At 25.6% G+C, this 17370-nt stretch overlaps 3 protein-coding genes across 14 annotated transcripts; 1 reads left to right on the forward strand and 2 right to left on the reverse strand.

The window, feature by feature from the left end:
- Positions 1 to 2065: 2065 nt before the first annotated feature.
- Positions 2066 to 5992, reverse strand: LOC114119739 (E3 ubiquitin-protein ligase rnf8-B-like). Of its 7 annotated transcripts, none has more exons than XM_050201463.1 (6): positions 5750 to 5992; positions 5425 to 5494; positions 4279 to 4520; positions 4107 to 4217; positions 3289 to 3493; positions 2066 to 3220 (listed from the first exon to the last, which is right to left on the reverse strand). In XM_050201463.1, exons 2-6 carry the CDS (start codon positions 5441 to 5443, stop codon positions 2625 to 2627), a joined length of 1173 nt encoding a protein of 390 aa, XP_050057420.1. In that variant the 5' UTR covers positions 5444 to 5494; positions 5750 to 5992; the 3' UTR covers positions 2066 to 2624. The 7 variants fall into 7 exon arrangements, with proteins under 7 accessions (XP_050057420.1, XP_050057418.1, XP_050057419.1 ...); XM_050201461.1 differs by having other exon boundaries at positions 5745 to 5992; XM_050201462.1 differs by having other exon boundaries at positions 5681 to 5992.
- A 306-nt stretch (positions 5993 to 6298) lies between these two features.
- On the forward strand, positions 6299 to 9817 carry LOC126550271 (T-complex protein 1 subunit epsilon-like). The gene is made up of 8 exons (XM_050201459.1): positions 6299 to 6541; positions 6829 to 7054; positions 7123 to 7321; positions 8148 to 8340; positions 8427 to 8696; positions 8887 to 9072; positions 9136 to 9454; positions 9535 to 9817. Exons 1-8 carry the CDS (start codon positions 6434 to 6436, stop codon positions 9657 to 9659), a joined length of 1626 nt encoding a protein of 541 aa, XP_050057416.1. The 5' UTR covers positions 6299 to 6433; the 3' UTR covers positions 9660 to 9817.
- Positions 9805 to 17323, reverse strand: LOC114121290 (uncharacterized). Of its 6 annotated transcripts, XR_007604319.1 has the most exons (10): positions 16258 to 17322; positions 15925 to 16189; positions 13908 to 14184; positions 12745 to 12865; positions 12563 to 12674; positions 10868 to 11069; positions 10677 to 10788; positions 10552 to 10611; positions 10261 to 10447; positions 9805 to 10100 (listed from the first exon to the last, which is right to left on the reverse strand). XR_007604319.1 is itself a non-coding variant. In XM_027983546.2 (5 exons), exons 1-5 carry the CDS (start codon positions 17167 to 17169, stop codon positions 12597 to 12599), a joined length of 1653 nt encoding a protein of 550 aa, XP_027839347.2. In that variant the 5' UTR covers positions 17170 to 17322; the 3' UTR covers positions 12386 to 12596. The 6 variants fall into 6 exon arrangements, 1 of the variants encoding a protein (XP_027839347.2); XR_007604317.1 differs by having other exon boundaries at positions 10552 to 10788; XR_007604320.1 differs by lacking the exons at positions 10677 to 10788; positions 10868 to 11069 and having other exon boundaries at positions 16258 to 17323.
- Between the last annotated feature and the right edge of the window lie 47 nt (positions 17324 to 17370).

Genomic DNA, 17370 nt, shown 5'->3' on the forward strand with positions numbered 1-17370 from the left:
AGGCAGTAAAATACATAACACATTATATATAAATACTAGATAAAATATAGTGTATGTAAAAGTTTAAAAACTTAGAATTTATAATAACGATAAACACCAACGAAGTAATCCAAAGAAGAAAAAACCACGGAAAAAAAATCAAAACGAAAATAATAGAAACAAAGAATTAGTAGAATTAATTAATTAGTTCATATTCTAATAAAAAAAAATAAACAAAAACGAATATTTCAAATGCCTATAAATAGCATTAGAATAAGCGGAATAATTTTAAAATTAAATCATGTAAATAAAATTCCAATCTTAATAACTGGTGAAATTTTCAAGTATCTACGACTAATATTTTTTGAATTATAATAAATATTTAATTTCGTTTGAAGATAAATCGTTATCATTATGCGATTTCGTAAACATAAAATTCAAACTCACATAAAATTTTCCTATTATGATGTTTCGAGTTTTCTCTTTAGCTATTTGAAGGAAAATTTATGAAAAACTATGAGTTGATTTTTTAACCTTAGATTTAAGCACAAAAAGCTTTATGATTTTTCAACTATAAAATTACTAGCACATTTTCGTGATTTCGTTAAAATTTGAACTATAAACGCTTTTATAAAAAAAAATTGTGACTAACGATTTTTTTTAACTACAATAAGAACAACCATCAGGAACCTTGTATTAAATTTTCAAGTTTTTTTGGCTATCTAAATTTTTTTTATCGGCATTTAAAAAAAAATTCTTAGAAAAATCGAAAATTCCAGTGATCTATAAATATAAACCTCAAAAAAGTCAAAATAGTTTGAAAATTTAACTGTATATAGATAACACTAACATACACATTTGGTTAAAATTTCTAGTATTTACAGTAACTAGTTTTTGAATTACAACCATATACTTAAAAATATCGATTTTTTTTTTAAACTGTTGGAAAATGTTAACTCTTGACCTCTATAATCTACCAGGATATTCACTTTGCCATGGGAAACCACTCCCGAAGTTTGAAATTGAAGTATTATTTCGACTAGTTATGCCGTACACAGACACAAAAAACACACATGACACATCATCATAGAATCTATACAGTGGCGTTTAGGGGTTTAATCCCCCCCAGAAGTGAAACATGTAGGTATAATTATGTTTTGGAATATTAGGTACATTAATAACATTTTATACATATACATAAATGGTAACCCCCCCATAAACGAATTCTACGTACGCCACTGAATCACTCCATAAATCATTGGCATAATAACATGATTTCATACTTTCAGTAATACGTAATATAAGTATAACCTATAATAAGAATTGTAGAGAATTTTTTCTAGAATCATAAATTCATAATTGTATTCCAATTGTTCATGTTAAAGTTTTTTTTAGTTTTAATTTTTATAATAAGTAATTTTTTCGTAAACCTCTTCAATAAGCTATTTTACTTGAAGTACAAAACCACGTTTTTACACTATTGTGTTTTCTTAATATTTTATACTTCTTTTTGAATAATTTGTTAGACAAAAGTTACAATATCTTACTGAACATAAATAAGTCTACACGAGTCATATTCCAAGGAATTGTTATGATAACCAAGTAGTATCCAATGCTTTGTGTATTATGATAGTAGAATTATTCATTTGAATGGTCATACAATTTTCTGATTCAGATATTCAATCATAAATAATAAAAAAATTATAAATTACATAGGTACTCATTTTCAATACAAACACAAAATATCACATATTCACTTGTGATATAACACAGATGTAGACAATAGTCTAATTAAGAATTATAATCAATTTTATGATAAAAAATGTTTTTTTTTTTCTAGATTCTATTTTAAAGTTGTTTCCACTTACCAGAAGTACTTGGCACTTGCTTTATAAAAAGATCATATTTCATATGCCAGCATTCTAATAAAATAATTATATTAGGTATATCATGGTATTAAATAATACTTATACCTACTGTACATCATAATCAAATCAAATAACTGTAATTTATTATTTTGTTATTCTCAATCTACTTTAATCAACAAGTCATAACTTTTTTATAAATACTAATACAAAAACTCAAATTATTCAAAATATATTTTTTTATTATTATTCCAATAAAATTAATTAAAAAAATAATATAAGTGGTACTTATTCTAATCATCAGCTTCATTACAATACATTATACTTATAAGATAAATATGATGATTAGATTTGTCATTTAATACAATAGTCAGTTCTGTGACAGCAATTTTGTGTCAAGGTTCTTAGTTAGACAAGGAGTTAGATCATTTTATATATAAAAAAAAGTATACTTTAAATAAAAATAAAAATAATAATAAAAAACTGTAAACTATACACAAATTAAAAAAAAAAAAAAAAAAAAAAAAAACAAATAATGAAAGTTAATTAAGAATAGGAAATATTAATATTAATTACAATCCCCTCAATAATTTAAAACTACAATCCATAAGTACTCAATAATTTTTTCTAATGGATTTATTGATGGTTCACTAAGATGATATAAATTTAATTTATATGTATAAATAAGGATCTTATTGTGGACTACTTGTATATGAATATTTTGAATTATGTTGTATTAATGTATTCATTTATTATATCGGATATTTTATGAGAATTTTTCTAAGAAAATGGTAAACTGCCTATATTTGATTGATATCGAGATGATGATGAACCAATATTTGTATTAGTTCTAAGGCGATGAGTATTTGAGTTGGCAACAGATGTTGATGATGTTGGTTGAATACGATTTATACGCTGGCTAATCACAGATACTGGAGAAGTTGGTTGAAAACGATTAATACGCTGGTTAATCACAGATACTGGAGAAGTCGATTGAATACGATTAATACGCTGGCTTATCACAGATACTGGAGAAGTCGGTTGAAGACGATTAGCACGTGGACTTAATACAGATGTTGGTTGAATGCGATTAGAACGTGGGCTTGCAACAGATGCTATGGATGATTGAGGAAAAGGTAATAATTGAACTGTGTTAGGATGAGGTGTATTAGGGCCAACTATTGGTTGTCTTGAATTCTCTCTAGATACAGGTGTTTGAGGATAAGGAATTAAACGAACTGTATTTGGATGTGACATTGTTGAAATAGTGTCATTTTGGCTAATAAATGTATCAACTTCAATTGACTGATCAATGTTGAAATCATTAATTAATTCATCAATTGTAGTAATGTTAGTATTAGTTTTTTTCTTATCATCTGAAATCAAATATATTATAAAAATTAAATATATGTAAATTAAAATATCAGTAAACTTAATTTAATACCTAAACGAGTATTCATTATTGATTCACGCCGTTCCTTAGTAAGACCACCAAATAAGTGACACAAGTTTGTGATAAAATTGTCTACTACTATAGAAGTTGAAGTATATTGAATTGGCGTACGGCAAACTGGACATGTTTTATTTATTTTTAACCATTTTTTTATGCATGTTTCACAAAATGTATGATTACAATTTGCAGAAGTTGCCTATAAAATAATTTAAAATTATATTTTATTTATTTACTAAAAGTAGGTAAGTCAGTGTACTATTTATTTTCCTTCTGACACACATAACAAAACAAATTTACATTTAACAGAATCAACAGTATAATGTTAATTTTAGTATTAGAGTGAATTTACCTATTAAAAAACTTAAGATTAAGAACTTTAATTGTATTCTTGAGTAGGCTTTTTTAAAATAATTAAATTTTAAAGCAAGATATAAGCATTTTTCAACTGTAAATTTGTAAACATTTTACAGCCATATTGTGTATCTCATATTTGAAATTGAAAAATCGCAAAAAAGCCATTTTACATAGATCTTAAATTTAAATTTGGTTTTAGGTCACTTAACTCTGATATTAGAAACAACCAATTATATGTTGACATCTACTTAAAAATATATATTTTTTTTAAATTTAATTAAATTGTTAAGTATTAAGTATTTAACATATAAAAACAATCTATACATACTACAATTAGCTACTTCATAATAATTATAAAATAATGAACAACCAAAACTATATATTTCTACATAATAATATCTTAATTGTTAAAAAATTGAGTTATTAAATTATAGTGAATAACTAAAACAAATTACTTTAAATAGCCATTCATTACAAATTGGACATTGAAGATCACTATTCATCATCTTAATAATATCATTCTTTGGCAATAAATCTTGGCTTTCATTTTGATGTTTTAAAGCTGGCTGAAAAATTAATTATCTTGATAAATTAAAATAGTTCAATGTTTATTTATTAATTATTTACATCACTTGGTTTATAAGTGCTTTTTTCAACTGATAATGAATTAGGATCACATTGAGAAAGTAAGGAGACAAATTTCATAAAACTGTCCATCAAATTTATTAGCAGATCATTATCAATAATATTACGCAATGACAGAAGTGTTTTTCTTCCATTTGCTATTAATTCAGCACACCATTTAGCATGAATATTTTCATACTCTTCAAGTATGTTAAAACTGTTCAAAAACTGTTGTGACATACTACCTAAGAAAAATCAAATGCAAGTTTGATAAATTAATATTAGCTATATTAATTAATAACACTCATTTTTTTAGAAATGTTTATACATTTTTGAAAATATTCTTTGTATTATTTTAGAATATTTTATATATAAAAATCTAAATTCGGATAAGTAGTTTATGAGTTGTAACTTATGACCATTTCAAGTTTAGAATGTTTAGTTTAACTGAGAGGAGTGATATGGGGGTGCCACGCAAAATAAGTTTACTACTCAGCTTTTCTAAACTTTAAATAATCATAATTTATTAACCAGTTGTTTGAATATAGATTTTTATGAATCAAAATACTCTGTTTCATAATAGGAATTAAAAAAATATTGTAATGAGCAAAGTATAAAAATAATAAAATAAGTGCCATTTAAGTTCACACATTAAAATTTTACTAGAACATAATACATTAAGAAGACACTACCCCCCACATGTGTTATCACCACCTTATAAACATTATAAAACAAAGAATTGACTAATTGTGTGATATTAGCTTTGAAATTGACCTATAATCAATGTTTAAGTTAAAAAGATTATTTGTGCTAAAGCATTGGATTTTTTTTTAAATATTTAAATTTTCAAGCAAAATAATATTATTGTATTGTAATTATTAAAAGTTATGTTATTGCTTAAAAATTAAAATATTTAAAAACGCAAATATATAAATATAGAGAATGTTCTAACCTTTAATTTTGATAATAGATAAATTTACTACTCTAATATTAAAACTAACAACACATAATTAGTTCTATTGAATATAAATTTTCCGTAGTGCCTGTAGTACATAATATTATGTTGATAAATAGAAACAAGCGAAACAACACACATACAAAAGTAGCGTTCTTAAATAATTCTACATTATTTAGTTGCATTTTAATTACCTGTTAGATAATAATTCATAAGTTTTAGTAAAAATATGACGAATCTGGACTCTCCTTTGATTTATAATTTCTATTTAAAAACGGTTGATAATAATTATTTAATAATAATTGAAGAAATATTAATAACTAATGAGTTAAAGGACAGGTTAGTAGTGATAAACATTAATCTGCAGTTTGCAATCGATTTAGTAATGCGATATTATTTAATTACCTATTATTATTATAATATTATGAAGTATAAAATATAAAATATTACATTCAGCTGCAGTCAGTGTATCCTATGCAAATAATATATATAAAATTATAAATTATGAACGTACTTAACTGTGTAACTCAGTGTAAGAACTGAGAAAGTAAGAGACTAAGAAAAAGACAACAAGAACAGTGAGAACACTGAGAACTGAGAACTTAGAAGATTAGCTGATGTATAATCAATTTTTTAATAAATAACGGTCGTCGGTCAGCATGTCAAAACAATCATAACCATACAAATAGTTGGTAGTTAAAGTAAATAACCAATAGGATTGTTTGATTTCGTTTCTTAGTTCTTATCAGTTTTACCGTGAATCATAAACATTGAATACTATATATATAAATAATATAATATATATTCATATTATAATATAGTAAGTTCAATGATCACAAGCGGATAAATTACCAGAATAATTACAGATTTATAAATACTATATCTGTGAATATATTAAAATCATAGACCTAATCATAAGAGATAGGTCTATGGGTCGGTCTTTTATAGGTCTTTGATGTAGAAATAGACCGTGGGTTTATGATTGGAAGGGCATTCAATTTGTCGAACCGTCGTCTGGGCGAAACTACACGAACATAAATACATAACCTAAAAAAAAAAAAAATATCAGGAATATTCATTATTCAGTATTCACTATTCCGGGCGAGTACTGATCCGGTCCATTCAATTATTTCAAATTTCAAAGAGTCGACTCGACTCGTCGAGTCAAGTTGTTTATGAGCTACACATCTCTACGACGGGATCATGTCTTTCATACCCGGGTCGTTGGGTTTCGATGAATTCGGTACGCCGTTCATCATCATCAAAGACCAACACAAACAGCGTAGGCTGACTGGCATCGATGCGTTGAAGGTTTGTGGTGCTTTCATATTCTTTCTTACGACCTGAGAATAGTACGAAAGTTATGGCAATGTTATTGTTTTCCTTATTTGACTGTACCGTTGCACATTGTTTTTTGATTCAGAACAATCATGTGTATGTGACCAGGTGTGCTCTGACATACCAGTGTCTTATGGCACACACATGGTAGTTATTACTTATTTATTTCGACTTGAAATGTTGTACAAGTCCACAAAATCTATTCATCGCCTAATCCAATAATAGCATTAATGTAAAATATTTATTTTTATCATGTTTAGTCTCACATTATGGCCGCACGGTCTATTGCCAAGACGTTGTACACATCATTGGGTCCAAAAGGTTTGGATAAAATGATGGTTTCATCTGATGGTGAAGTGACTGTTACCAATGATGGTGCCACCATTTTGAATATGATGGATGTTGATCATGAGATCGCTAAGCTTATGGTACAGTTGTCTCAATCCCAAGATAATGAAATTGGTGATGGTACTACTGGTGTTGTAGGTATGTAAAGTGTTAAATAATTTCTAGTGCAATTCTAATTTGTATTAATGAGTTTTATTCTATTATAGTCATTGCCGGAGCTTTGCTCGAACAAGCTGAACATTTGCTTGATCAGGGTATACATCCTATTAGAATTGCAGATGGTTTTGAATTGGCTGCTCAAAGTGCTTGCAAGCATTTAGACTCTATTGCTGATTCATTTCCAGTTGATATCAACAACTTGGAACCTCTTATTAAAACAGCAATGACAACTCTGGGATCCAAAATGTAAGAAATATTTATTAATAAACTATTCAAAATAAATTTCATTCAAATGTACTAATTCAATTAAATTAATTAGTAATTAAAACAACAGATACCCATCAATATTTTATAATTTTCAATGTATTCAAATTTGCCTCTTCATTTATAGTTTTTCCTTTTGTAAATTTAATTACTATTGATGAAATAGTTAAGGGTTATAAGGTATGTTTTTCACGAACTGCAAGAGTAAAATTCCTAAATAAAAAATTATCCAAAGAAGATAGTTATTAAAACAATGTCTAGTTATAATTTCTTTTTCACTTTATCACTCAATATTTTTTAATGAAAGTTAGTAAGGTATAATTTTTAAAACGCTGCATAGATACAAAATTATTTTTAATATAAAAACTAATTAATTAATATATTGAATTAAGTTCTATTCAAATTTAAAATTAAGCTTGATCAAGTATTATGCATTTTTTATTTAATTTTGATAATAAAGATTTAATTTAATTTACCTACCTATTACATTTTAATTTATCATTTTCAAACATTAAAATTGCTTTTTATTCAAGTTTTTTATTACAACCGAATTATGTAAAAAAAATTAATCGAGTATTACTTGTTTTAAGGTTTGCTCTTCATTAAAAAATTAAAACTTACATTGATATTATTTGAATTGAGTATAGACATTTTTTATACTTTAAAATAACTTGTTAATTTATTAAAATATTTTATTTTAGTAATTTTTATTCCAATTATCGTTAATAATGAATTTACTTTGGCTTATAGTTTGTTTTTTAATAATACCTATGATGTAAGTATAATATTTAAATTCATATCATTTTAGTATTAACAAGTGCCATCGTCAAATGGCTGAAATAGCTGTAAATGCAGTTATATCTGTAGCAGATTTTGATAAACGTGATGTCAATTTTGAGTTGATCAAAGTCCAAGGAAAAGAAGGAGGAAGATTAGAAGACACAATGTTAGTGAAAGGAGTTGTAGTTGATAAAGACTTTTCACATCCTCAAATGCCAAAGGTAAGAGAAAATTGTATAATATTCAATTTTTTTTGTGAATATATTAATATTATTTTACCTAATTGTTTTATTTTATGTATTTTTAGGAGCTTAAAAATGTTCATCTCGCCATTCTTACTTGTCCGTTTGAGCCACCTAAGCCAAAGACTAAGCATAAGTTGGATGTCGCTTCAGTTGAAGACTATAGAGCATTAAGAAAATATGAACAAGATACATTCAATGAAATGGTTAAAAAAGTGAAAGATGCTGGTGCTACATTAGCAATTTGTCAATGGGGTTTTGATGATGAAGCAAATCATTTGTTATTGAAACATGAATTGCCTGCTGTACGTTGGGTTGGTGGACCTGAGATAGAAGTAAGGAGTATTTACTTATTATATATTTACTTTTTTTTTTTTTATTATTAACTTTTAGAAGTTAATCTCTTTAAATATATAACTATCAAATATAAGAATCAATACTAAAATTTAATATTATAAAATATATTTCATATTTTCATTATCTAATATTTATCAAATACTAAATATTTCATTTAACTTATTACAGTTAATTGCAATTGCCACTGGAGGTAGAATCATTCCTCGTTTTGAAGAAGTTTCTAAAGAAAAATTAGGTTACGCTGGTAAAGTTAGCGAACTTTCTTTTGGTACTACTAAAGACAAAATGTTGGTGATTGAAGAATGTAAGAATTCACGTGCTGTTACCATATTTATACGTGGTGGAAATAAAATGGTTAGTTAAATTAATACATTGCCAGTGTGTATTATCAATTTAAGTTATTCTGTGTTAAACTAGATTATTGAAGAAGCCAAACGCAGTATTCATGATGCTTTATGCGTTGTTCGAAATTTGGTGCAAGATAACCGCATAGTTTATGGTGGTGGTGCAGCTGAAATTTCATGCGCTATTGCTGTTTCTACTGAAGCAGACAAGATTTCATCTATTGAGCAATATGCATACCGGGCATTTGCAGATGCTTTAGAAAGTGTTCCATTAGCTTTAGCAGAGAACAGTGGATTGTCACCAATTGATACGTTAACTCAAGTTAGAGCCAGACAAATCAAAGAAAATAATCCAGCTCTTGGTATTGATTGTATGCTTGTTGGAACTAATGGTAAATTATGTTGTTTATTTGTTAAATTTATTTTTTATACTTTATTTATAAAAACATTTATTTGATTATTAATTTTATAGATATGAAAGAACAAAATGTTATTGAGACTCTTCATAGCAAGAAACAACAAATCATTTTGGCTGCACAGTTAGTTAAAATGATTTTGAAAATAGATGACGTCAGAGTTCCAGGAGAAGATTTTTAATTTGATTTTAATATCTTAAAAACACTAAACTGATGATCAGCGCTTACTTGTTTTCCTAAAACTTGTTCTTTTTTTATGTTCAAAATTTACATTAATAATTTTATAAGTTAAGTTATATATTTTTTCTAATAATAAAATACACTACTAATCAATTAAAATTGTATGTATATTAAACTTCAAACTATAATTCTTAAATGAGTACAACATTCGCCACAAAAACTATTTTTTCATTGAAGCACACAAAATGGCACTTTTCGTTCTTTTTTGTCGTACTCGTCATTGTTTTCTTTCATGCCATCGTAGACATGCTTGTGCCCCAACATACCGGAGGGCACACTGTCATCTCATTGCTAGAGTTGATACAATTGGTGATTGTACTGGCTTATTGTCCAATATACGCTCCAATTCAGCCGTTACATTTAAATTGAGTTTTGTCAACAACTAAATCAAAAAATAATATAAAATGTTAGGTGTATGTGTGTTAAAATAATAAATTACATTTAATTATTATAAATTATTATCGCGATAACATTTTGAAATATATACATTTTTTAATAATTTTCTAATATAATAAATATATTTTGTAAATCCAATTTATTACCTGTAATCCATGTAAAGCGTGATAAAACGGTGTGTTTCTGCGCCTAGTAAGAGACACTGAACACTTTCGTTTTTTGATGTTCATGCTATACACAAATTGAAACTAAGCTACAGTAAAGACGATAAGCTATTAATAAAACTGAAAACTATATTTCGTTAGTATTTCTTGCTGTCAATAGTTCATTGTTCTGCAATATTATATTAAACATTTTGTTAGCAAAAATATAAGTTGTTTTTAGTTCCATAATATTCTTAAAGTTAATGAAAAATTGAAATATGTAACTGTCTATACCTCTTTACTTGGAGGTTTTCAATCATCTTGGTTCCAACTAATACTATAAGAAACTTTTGTCTGAAACACACAAGCATCTATTTTTTATACCTCCAATTATTTATTTGTGATGGAATTGAAATTACACTTTTGTCTTAACTTATCCTACTGGACGATCTGATTCTGAGCGAGTTTTTGACAGAAGGCAATAATCTCATGGCTAATGATGACTAAGTCATTAAATCTACACCTGGGTGGCTGGATATTGAATGCATATAAGATTAAAATTAAATTTGTTAATTTAGCATTCAATACATTTACACATTATGGCACTGACCGATTTTACTGTATAGTTGAAGGATATAAATCTCAGCTTTTTCCCTGCACAACATGTGTTATTCAGATTATTCTAGGATAGGTGTAGAGCAATTCAATTGTCTGCGAGCAGTGTACATTTCTGTGACATTGATTAGTGACTATTTAGCTGTACCCCAATACATTATCTTTTGATACGAGAAAATCCATAGCTCTAATTACTTCTGCAAACATGATGCATAATATTTATTTATTTAAATCAAGTATGTATTCAGGATCAATTTTCAGAGGGTATGGGATCAACCCCGCTGTGTATGAGTTTAATTTCAATAATAATAGGTATATTTTAAAATGTTATAATTATTATATATATTTATAGTTGATTAAATTAATTAAACACACAATATTTATGTGCAATACTGTAATATATTAAATATAAGTAGTTGATTATATTACGTAGTATAGTGTATACTAATAATATACACACAGTTCAGATAACCCGTTGCAGGACATGTTTTCTGTATTTGGTACATTTATATCACATACTCATATATTATGATTTAGACTTTAGAGTACCTGTCGCACATGCAATAATAATTTTTTTGTTCTGTGTGTACATTCAGGCGTATCGGGGATGGAGTTAACTCCTCCATAAGTGAAACATGTGTAATGATTTCTTACATGGAATATTGCATTAATAACATTTTATACATACACCTTCATAAATGGTAAACCCTCCCATAAAAGAATTCTGTGTACGCCCATGTGTTATAACATTATGGTGTAATTATAATTGGTTGAATGAATTAATTATTGAAGTTTATTTATTTTTTAATCTTAATTTGGTATTTACCATTTTGAATATATTTCTTCTAGTCTTTAAAGTCTGGAATCTATTTTCTTATTAATTATTATCAAGGTAATTACTTAGTTTTTCATAATAAATGCGTAATTGGTCAAGTTATGAAAAATTTAAAAGTTCTAGTTTGGTTTATAAAAACATCATAGTGGCCATCTTGTTTGGGATTATAGTTTATAGAGTTTATAGTCTTTTTAATCACCACTTACCAGAGTATACTTAAGTCATACAAAAAAAAAAAAAATTGTTTAATCAGTTTACAAAATTTAGTAGGTACCTATAATTGCTAAAAGTTGTTTTGTCTGGTTTGCTAGATGAATTAGTTGTTGATTTTTGTAATGAGTTTATTTTATAATAATTGCTAGTTGCTACAACTTAAAAATTAAATTAATAATTGTTTTGAATTTTTTCTAACTTGTTCTCATCAACTTTAAAAATTAAAATAACCAGATTTAAAAAAAAAAAAAATTAAATTGAAAACTAAATCAAATGCAAATTAAAATGCATTTGTTCCACATTTCTATTTTTTAATTGTAAAATTAGAAATAATTTTTTAATAAAGAAACAATTTATTACCAAGTATGAAATAATTTATTTTTAATATCCTCTCGTATAAAATTAGATATTTTGAACACTTTCAGTAGATTTACATATTGAAGTATAAAAAACAGAAATTCATAATTCATATTTCGATGGCACAAGTTTAATTTTAAAAATAACCTTCATTGTAGTGATATTAGGCAATGAATACTAGAATTTACATTCATGTATTCGTTTTTTTTTTTATATTTACTTATTAATTAATTAGTAATAATTAATTTATGAATGCATATAAATATATCTGATTGAGAAAAATACCTAAATCTTGCACTTTATTGCATAAAAAAGTTCCTTATTTATTGGATAGTAATGACTTCAGGTGGCATTTCAATGCTATTGAATTATGCAAGGATTTTTCTTTATGGTTTACCTAGATAAAATAAAAAAAATAAATGTATATTATTTAAATTGATTTAATAAATTAAAAATATTTTTCTTACTTTTATAACACAAAAATTTAACTTTGACTCAAGACGAAATTTGAGTTTCATCATACCATTTGGAATTGATGTACCATAAAGACAATTGCTATTGTCCAAAACTTCTACATAAATGATTTCACTGAAAAGTAAACATATATTAATATTTAATATTTACTATTCTAGATTAAGAACAAATCAATAAATGTATCTATTTTATAACATTTTTTTTACTATCACCATTTGGGGCAGTAAAATTTTTTTGATTTTCAAATTAAAAGGTGGTTTAGCAAATTTAATTTAGTTGGTACAAGTAAAAAATTCCCAAAACTTTTCAAAATAACAAGGAAAAACAAAAATATAAAATAATGAAAAAATAAAAGTTTATAAAAAGCAAGCGTTTTATAAAAACAACTTTGTTTTTTTGGAGTAACTTAAGAACGAATAACCTTAGACACTTTAAATTTTCAATAAATATTAATAAAAGCATTTTCTATGCATGGAAAAATTTTAAACATTCTTTTATTCTTTAAATTAAATAATCTTACTTCAATTTTTTCTCTAAAAATATTGATAACTATTTTATTTGATTAAAACAAAATAAATAGTCATAATACTTTTTTATAAGCAATTAAACTTTAAATTTTGAAAAATTCATAACATTTTTCAAATTATTATGTTGTTAAAAATGTTAATTTTCTATAGTTAAGCTAGAAATTTTAACAAATATATCATAATATATGTGGTAGCAGGGCTGGTGCAAGCAAATTTTTATAAGTAGGCAAAAATCAAAATTGCCGCCTCTTGTTTTATTATTTTTTTTTTTTATGCCGCCTCTATATATAAATATAAATTTTGCCGCAGTAGGCTTGTGCCTACGTTGCCTATGCCTATAACCGGCCCTATGTGGTAGGAATTTAGGCTGACAGGCTGTCTTCACTCAGAATTATTTACTGAATAAAATGATTTACCATTGTACTAGAATTTATCACATATATTATTTACATTCATTCTTATGTTAAAAATATTTTAGATGTTATTTTCAAATAAAACATTGATTTTAAATTATAGTGCTTGTACAGTTACTAACATAGACCTATAAACTTAGTTTACAGGTCTATGGTTACTAAATACCATCACTTTAATATATCTAAATAATAATTATTAATAAAACATTTACCAACCCATTTGTTCTAATCGTTTTTATTCCTAGTATTCTCAAGTAAGGTATACTGAAATTATATTCCATATTCATAATATTTAATTCATGAGAAAGTGTCTGTAGAGATTGATACACCATTACCAAGAATGGACGTTCCGCTAAATGTTTGTATGGTTCAGGCATGGAGTTAGTGGTTTCTTCAATTAATTGATGGTATCCCTTAATTAAATTGGGATGTTCAATATGAGCACACGTTAATAAAAGATTGAGTCTATTATCTTGTTTGTGAGCATTGGGCACTTTGTAAAAAATAAATAAATTAACAACAATAAATCATAAATATACAAGGTGTTTCTTTTATCAAACAACATTCATTATTTCAAAAAGTATTGATATTTTCAATTTTTTTTTTTCATAATTTAAGATCCATATTGTTCTAGAATTGTAAAACACTTTCATATTTATACCCTTATATTTATTAGGTGAACCATTATCAACTTTTGATTTTCAAATGATAACCAATACTTAAAATTTAATAAATTAACAAGGCTATTTTTTTTATGAAATATCACATAAAAATTTTCATTTTTCGTTAATCCGTTGATGAGATATAGCTCTTCAAAGTTGAGTAGTATTGGGAAGTTATTGAGTATAAATGTGTTATAATGTGTAGTAATTGTGTTACTCATTAGTATTTGTAATAGTAATATTAGTCCAATTAATTATAATTATATGAATATGACAATTGACAATAAGATATGGCAGGTAGTAACAGGTACAAATCATGATGGAAATAGCTAATAAGTTAACTATTTAGTTAATAACTAGTTAATAACTTATTAGTTATTTCTATCATGGTACAAATATTATCACCACTCTCCGCTACACCATGGGGTCGACGATATCAAAATCATTACTATTATAGCTACTGTACTACAAATAAAAATCCTAGTTCTGACTAATTAGTATTGATGTATAACACCTAAAAACTTTCTAAAACCAACTAATGTTGAGCAACTATAACTCTCCTACAGATCAACGAAAGTTAAAAATTTTAATGTGAAAATTCATGAAAAAAATGGCTTTATTAATTTATGTAATTATTAATGAATGGCGGACAATTTCCCCCCGACTGTTTTTGGCGTAGTAGGACATTTTCCCCCCAACATATTTTCGATGCAGACATTTTCCCCCCATTTTTTTTTTAAGTTTGTTATTTAATATTTAATAAGAAATTATTTTTTTCCAGTAAAATATAATTTTTTTTTTTATAAATATAATCAATTATTCTATAATTACCTATTATAGTAGATGTATATTTTTGATTAATTCAACAACTTGAAACAATAAAATAATAGTAATATTATATTTAAAAGACTGTCTAAATAAAAAAGTAATAGTACTAGCATATTGTATTATTCGCTAGTATCTAAAATTAATTAACTATTAAAAAATAAAACAGGTATGGTTTTTTTTAACAAAAAAAAAAAACAAATAAATATGAAAGACGATTACAAAATATGCGCTTAGATATAAAAAAAGTATCAGAAATTAAATGTTTTTTACAAAATATATCATTTTTATGTCAACATTTTTAGACTATATTTCATAAATATTTTTAACCTTTTATACTTATATAATTTTTTTACGTTTTATTGTACAATTTTTATTATATTTATGAAAAAAAATGAAATTTTTAATCTATTTTACTTACATACAACTTTTTTACGTTTTAATTATATTTATGAAAAAAAATAATATCTTACTAAATAATAAATAATAAATATTATTAAATTATTAAATAATAAACTTAAAAAAAAATGGGGGAAAATGTCCTACTATGCCAAAAACAGTCGGGGGTAAATTATCCGGTTACCATTATTAATATGTATAGGTTGTCATTTTAAAATCAAAAGTTGATAGTTTTTTTACTTTTAAATATAAAACTGAAAAAAATCAATACTTTTTGAAATAATGAGTGTTGTTTGATAAAAGAATCACTCTGTATATTTAATACAGGTACTAGAATCATAATTTACTTCTTAATGCTGCAACAGGTACTTCAAAAAATATAAACTGCATTAATCGTATTGGTTTATAATTCAACATCCACATTGATAAGCACATTCCTATTAATGCTTTGGACATCTTTTGGCATTTTTCTTTAGAGTTAAATACAACATATAAGAAATCATTAATTATTTTACAGACATAAGGATTCTTTGGAGTTAGACCTAAGTAACTGGCTGAAAAAATATAATTAGAAACATCTTTAATTCGGTAATCTTTCAAACGATCATTAATCTGAAAACAAAAATAATTTTTAAGATGAGTAAATAAAAAAAAATAATGCTGAAATAAGTCTAGCTTACCATAATATTCCCAATAGAATCAATCAAGTATTGCAAAAAGTTAACATCACCACAATTAGCATCTGCAAAGTATGTAAGAAGATGAATGCTACTAGTTACATCTTCTAAAACTTTGTTATTTTTATTACTATTAAAAGTATTAATTAGATGGGCCAATAGTACAGGGTCATGGTACTTAGCTTTTTTTAATGGTTTAATTAAAGATACAAAATTTAAAGGGTTTTGTATGAGATTATCTAAGTTTTTTTCAACCCTGTAGGCAAATATTCTCAGCATTTTATCATAAACTTTTGCACTACTTTTGTATGTTGCCACAGCTATAACACTTAATTCTTCATCACTTAATGTTTTCAAATAATTAATTTCATTCATTAATTTCTGTAATCCACATTCAACCACATGTTTTGACTTATTTTTGTCTATACTAACATAATAAATCAATTGTATAGTTTGTGTAGTAGTTAAGTCAGGTCTTCGAAACCATAATTCATCCATTAATCCAATGCATTTTTTAAATGATTTTGAGTTTTTGTGAAACTGGGTTTTTCCAGATAAACAGCCATCCATTAAGGCAAGTATCTGGTTAATTGACATATCATTTACTCTATTTTCCAGTTCTTTATCAATTTCATAGTGGGAAAAATTTGTTAATGAAAAATATTTCATAAGTAATTCGTCAGTAGAAGTTGTACTTAAAATGATAGGGTTTTTAAAAGATTTGTTATCTTCAACTATAGATTTTTTTAATACAAACTTTTTGTATTGTGGTTGGTTTCTGAAATAATCTAATGTCCATTTATGAAATGTTGAATAGTTGTTAACTTGGTTTAATGTTTTAAAATAACAATTTGTAAAAACTGAACTTAATGACTTCATAAAAACCTCGGTAAAAAGATATTTTCTTGAAAACATTTTTTATTGCCTTTCTAATAAAACAAAGTAGATTCAAGGTAGATTTTTAAACTTATTATTTAGTAAGTTAAGGTAGTAACTTTTTATGGAGATAACAACTAAACTTATGTGTATGTTTTATAAAATCTTATGATTATGATTACTTAACAAAAATATAAAATGTTCAAGATTTTAATAAAATTACAGAATATAACAATATAC

The sequence above is a fragment of the Aphis gossypii genome, chromosome 2 (assembly GCF_020184175.1).
Source record: "Aphis gossypii isolate Hap1 chromosome 2, ASM2018417v2, whole genome shotgun sequence".
NCBI classification, from domain to species: Eukaryota; Metazoa; Arthropoda; class Insecta; order Hemiptera; family Aphididae; genus Aphis; species Aphis gossypii.

What these genes read in the sequence shown, in the direction of transcription:
- LOC126550271 (XM_050201459.1), top strand. Translation starts at nt 6,434, where the DNA reads ATGTCTTTCATACCCGGGTCGTTGGGTTTCGATGAATTCGGTACGCCG. An exon ending in TTGGTGGACCTGAGATAGAA is followed by an intron (nt 8,697 to 8,886) that starts GTAAGGAGTATT and finishes AACTTATTACAG; the next exon opens with TTAATTGCAATTGCCACTGG. An exon ending in TACGTGGTGGAAATAAAATG is followed by an intron (nt 9,073 to 9,135) that starts GTTAGTTAAATT and finishes GTGTTAAACTAG; the next exon opens with ATTATTGAAGAAGCCAAACG.
- LOC114121290 (XM_027983546.2), bottom strand. Translation starts at nt 17,169, where the DNA reads ATGTTTTCAAGAAAATATCTTTTTACCGAGGTTTTTATGAAGTCATTA. An exon ending in ACCTGTTGCAGCATTAAGAA is followed by an intron (nt 14,185 to 15,924) that starts GTAAATTATGAT and finishes TTTTTTACAAAG; the next exon opens with TGCCCAATGCTCACAAACAA. An exon ending in AAAACGATTAGAACAAATGG is followed by an intron (nt 12,866 to 13,907) that starts GTTGGTAAATGT and finishes TTTACTTTTCAG; the next exon opens with TGAAATCATTTATGTAGAAG.
- LOC114119739 (XM_050201463.1), bottom strand. An exon ending in GCACTTATAAACCAAGTGAT is followed by an intron (nt 4,218 to 4,278) that starts GTAAATAATTAA and finishes TTAATTTTTCAG; the next exon opens with CCAGCTTTAAAACATCAAAA. An exon ending in AATAATGAATACTCGTTTAG is followed by an intron (nt 3,221 to 3,288) that starts GTATTAAATTAA and finishes ATTTGATTTCAG; the next exon opens with ATGATAAGAAAAAAACTAAT.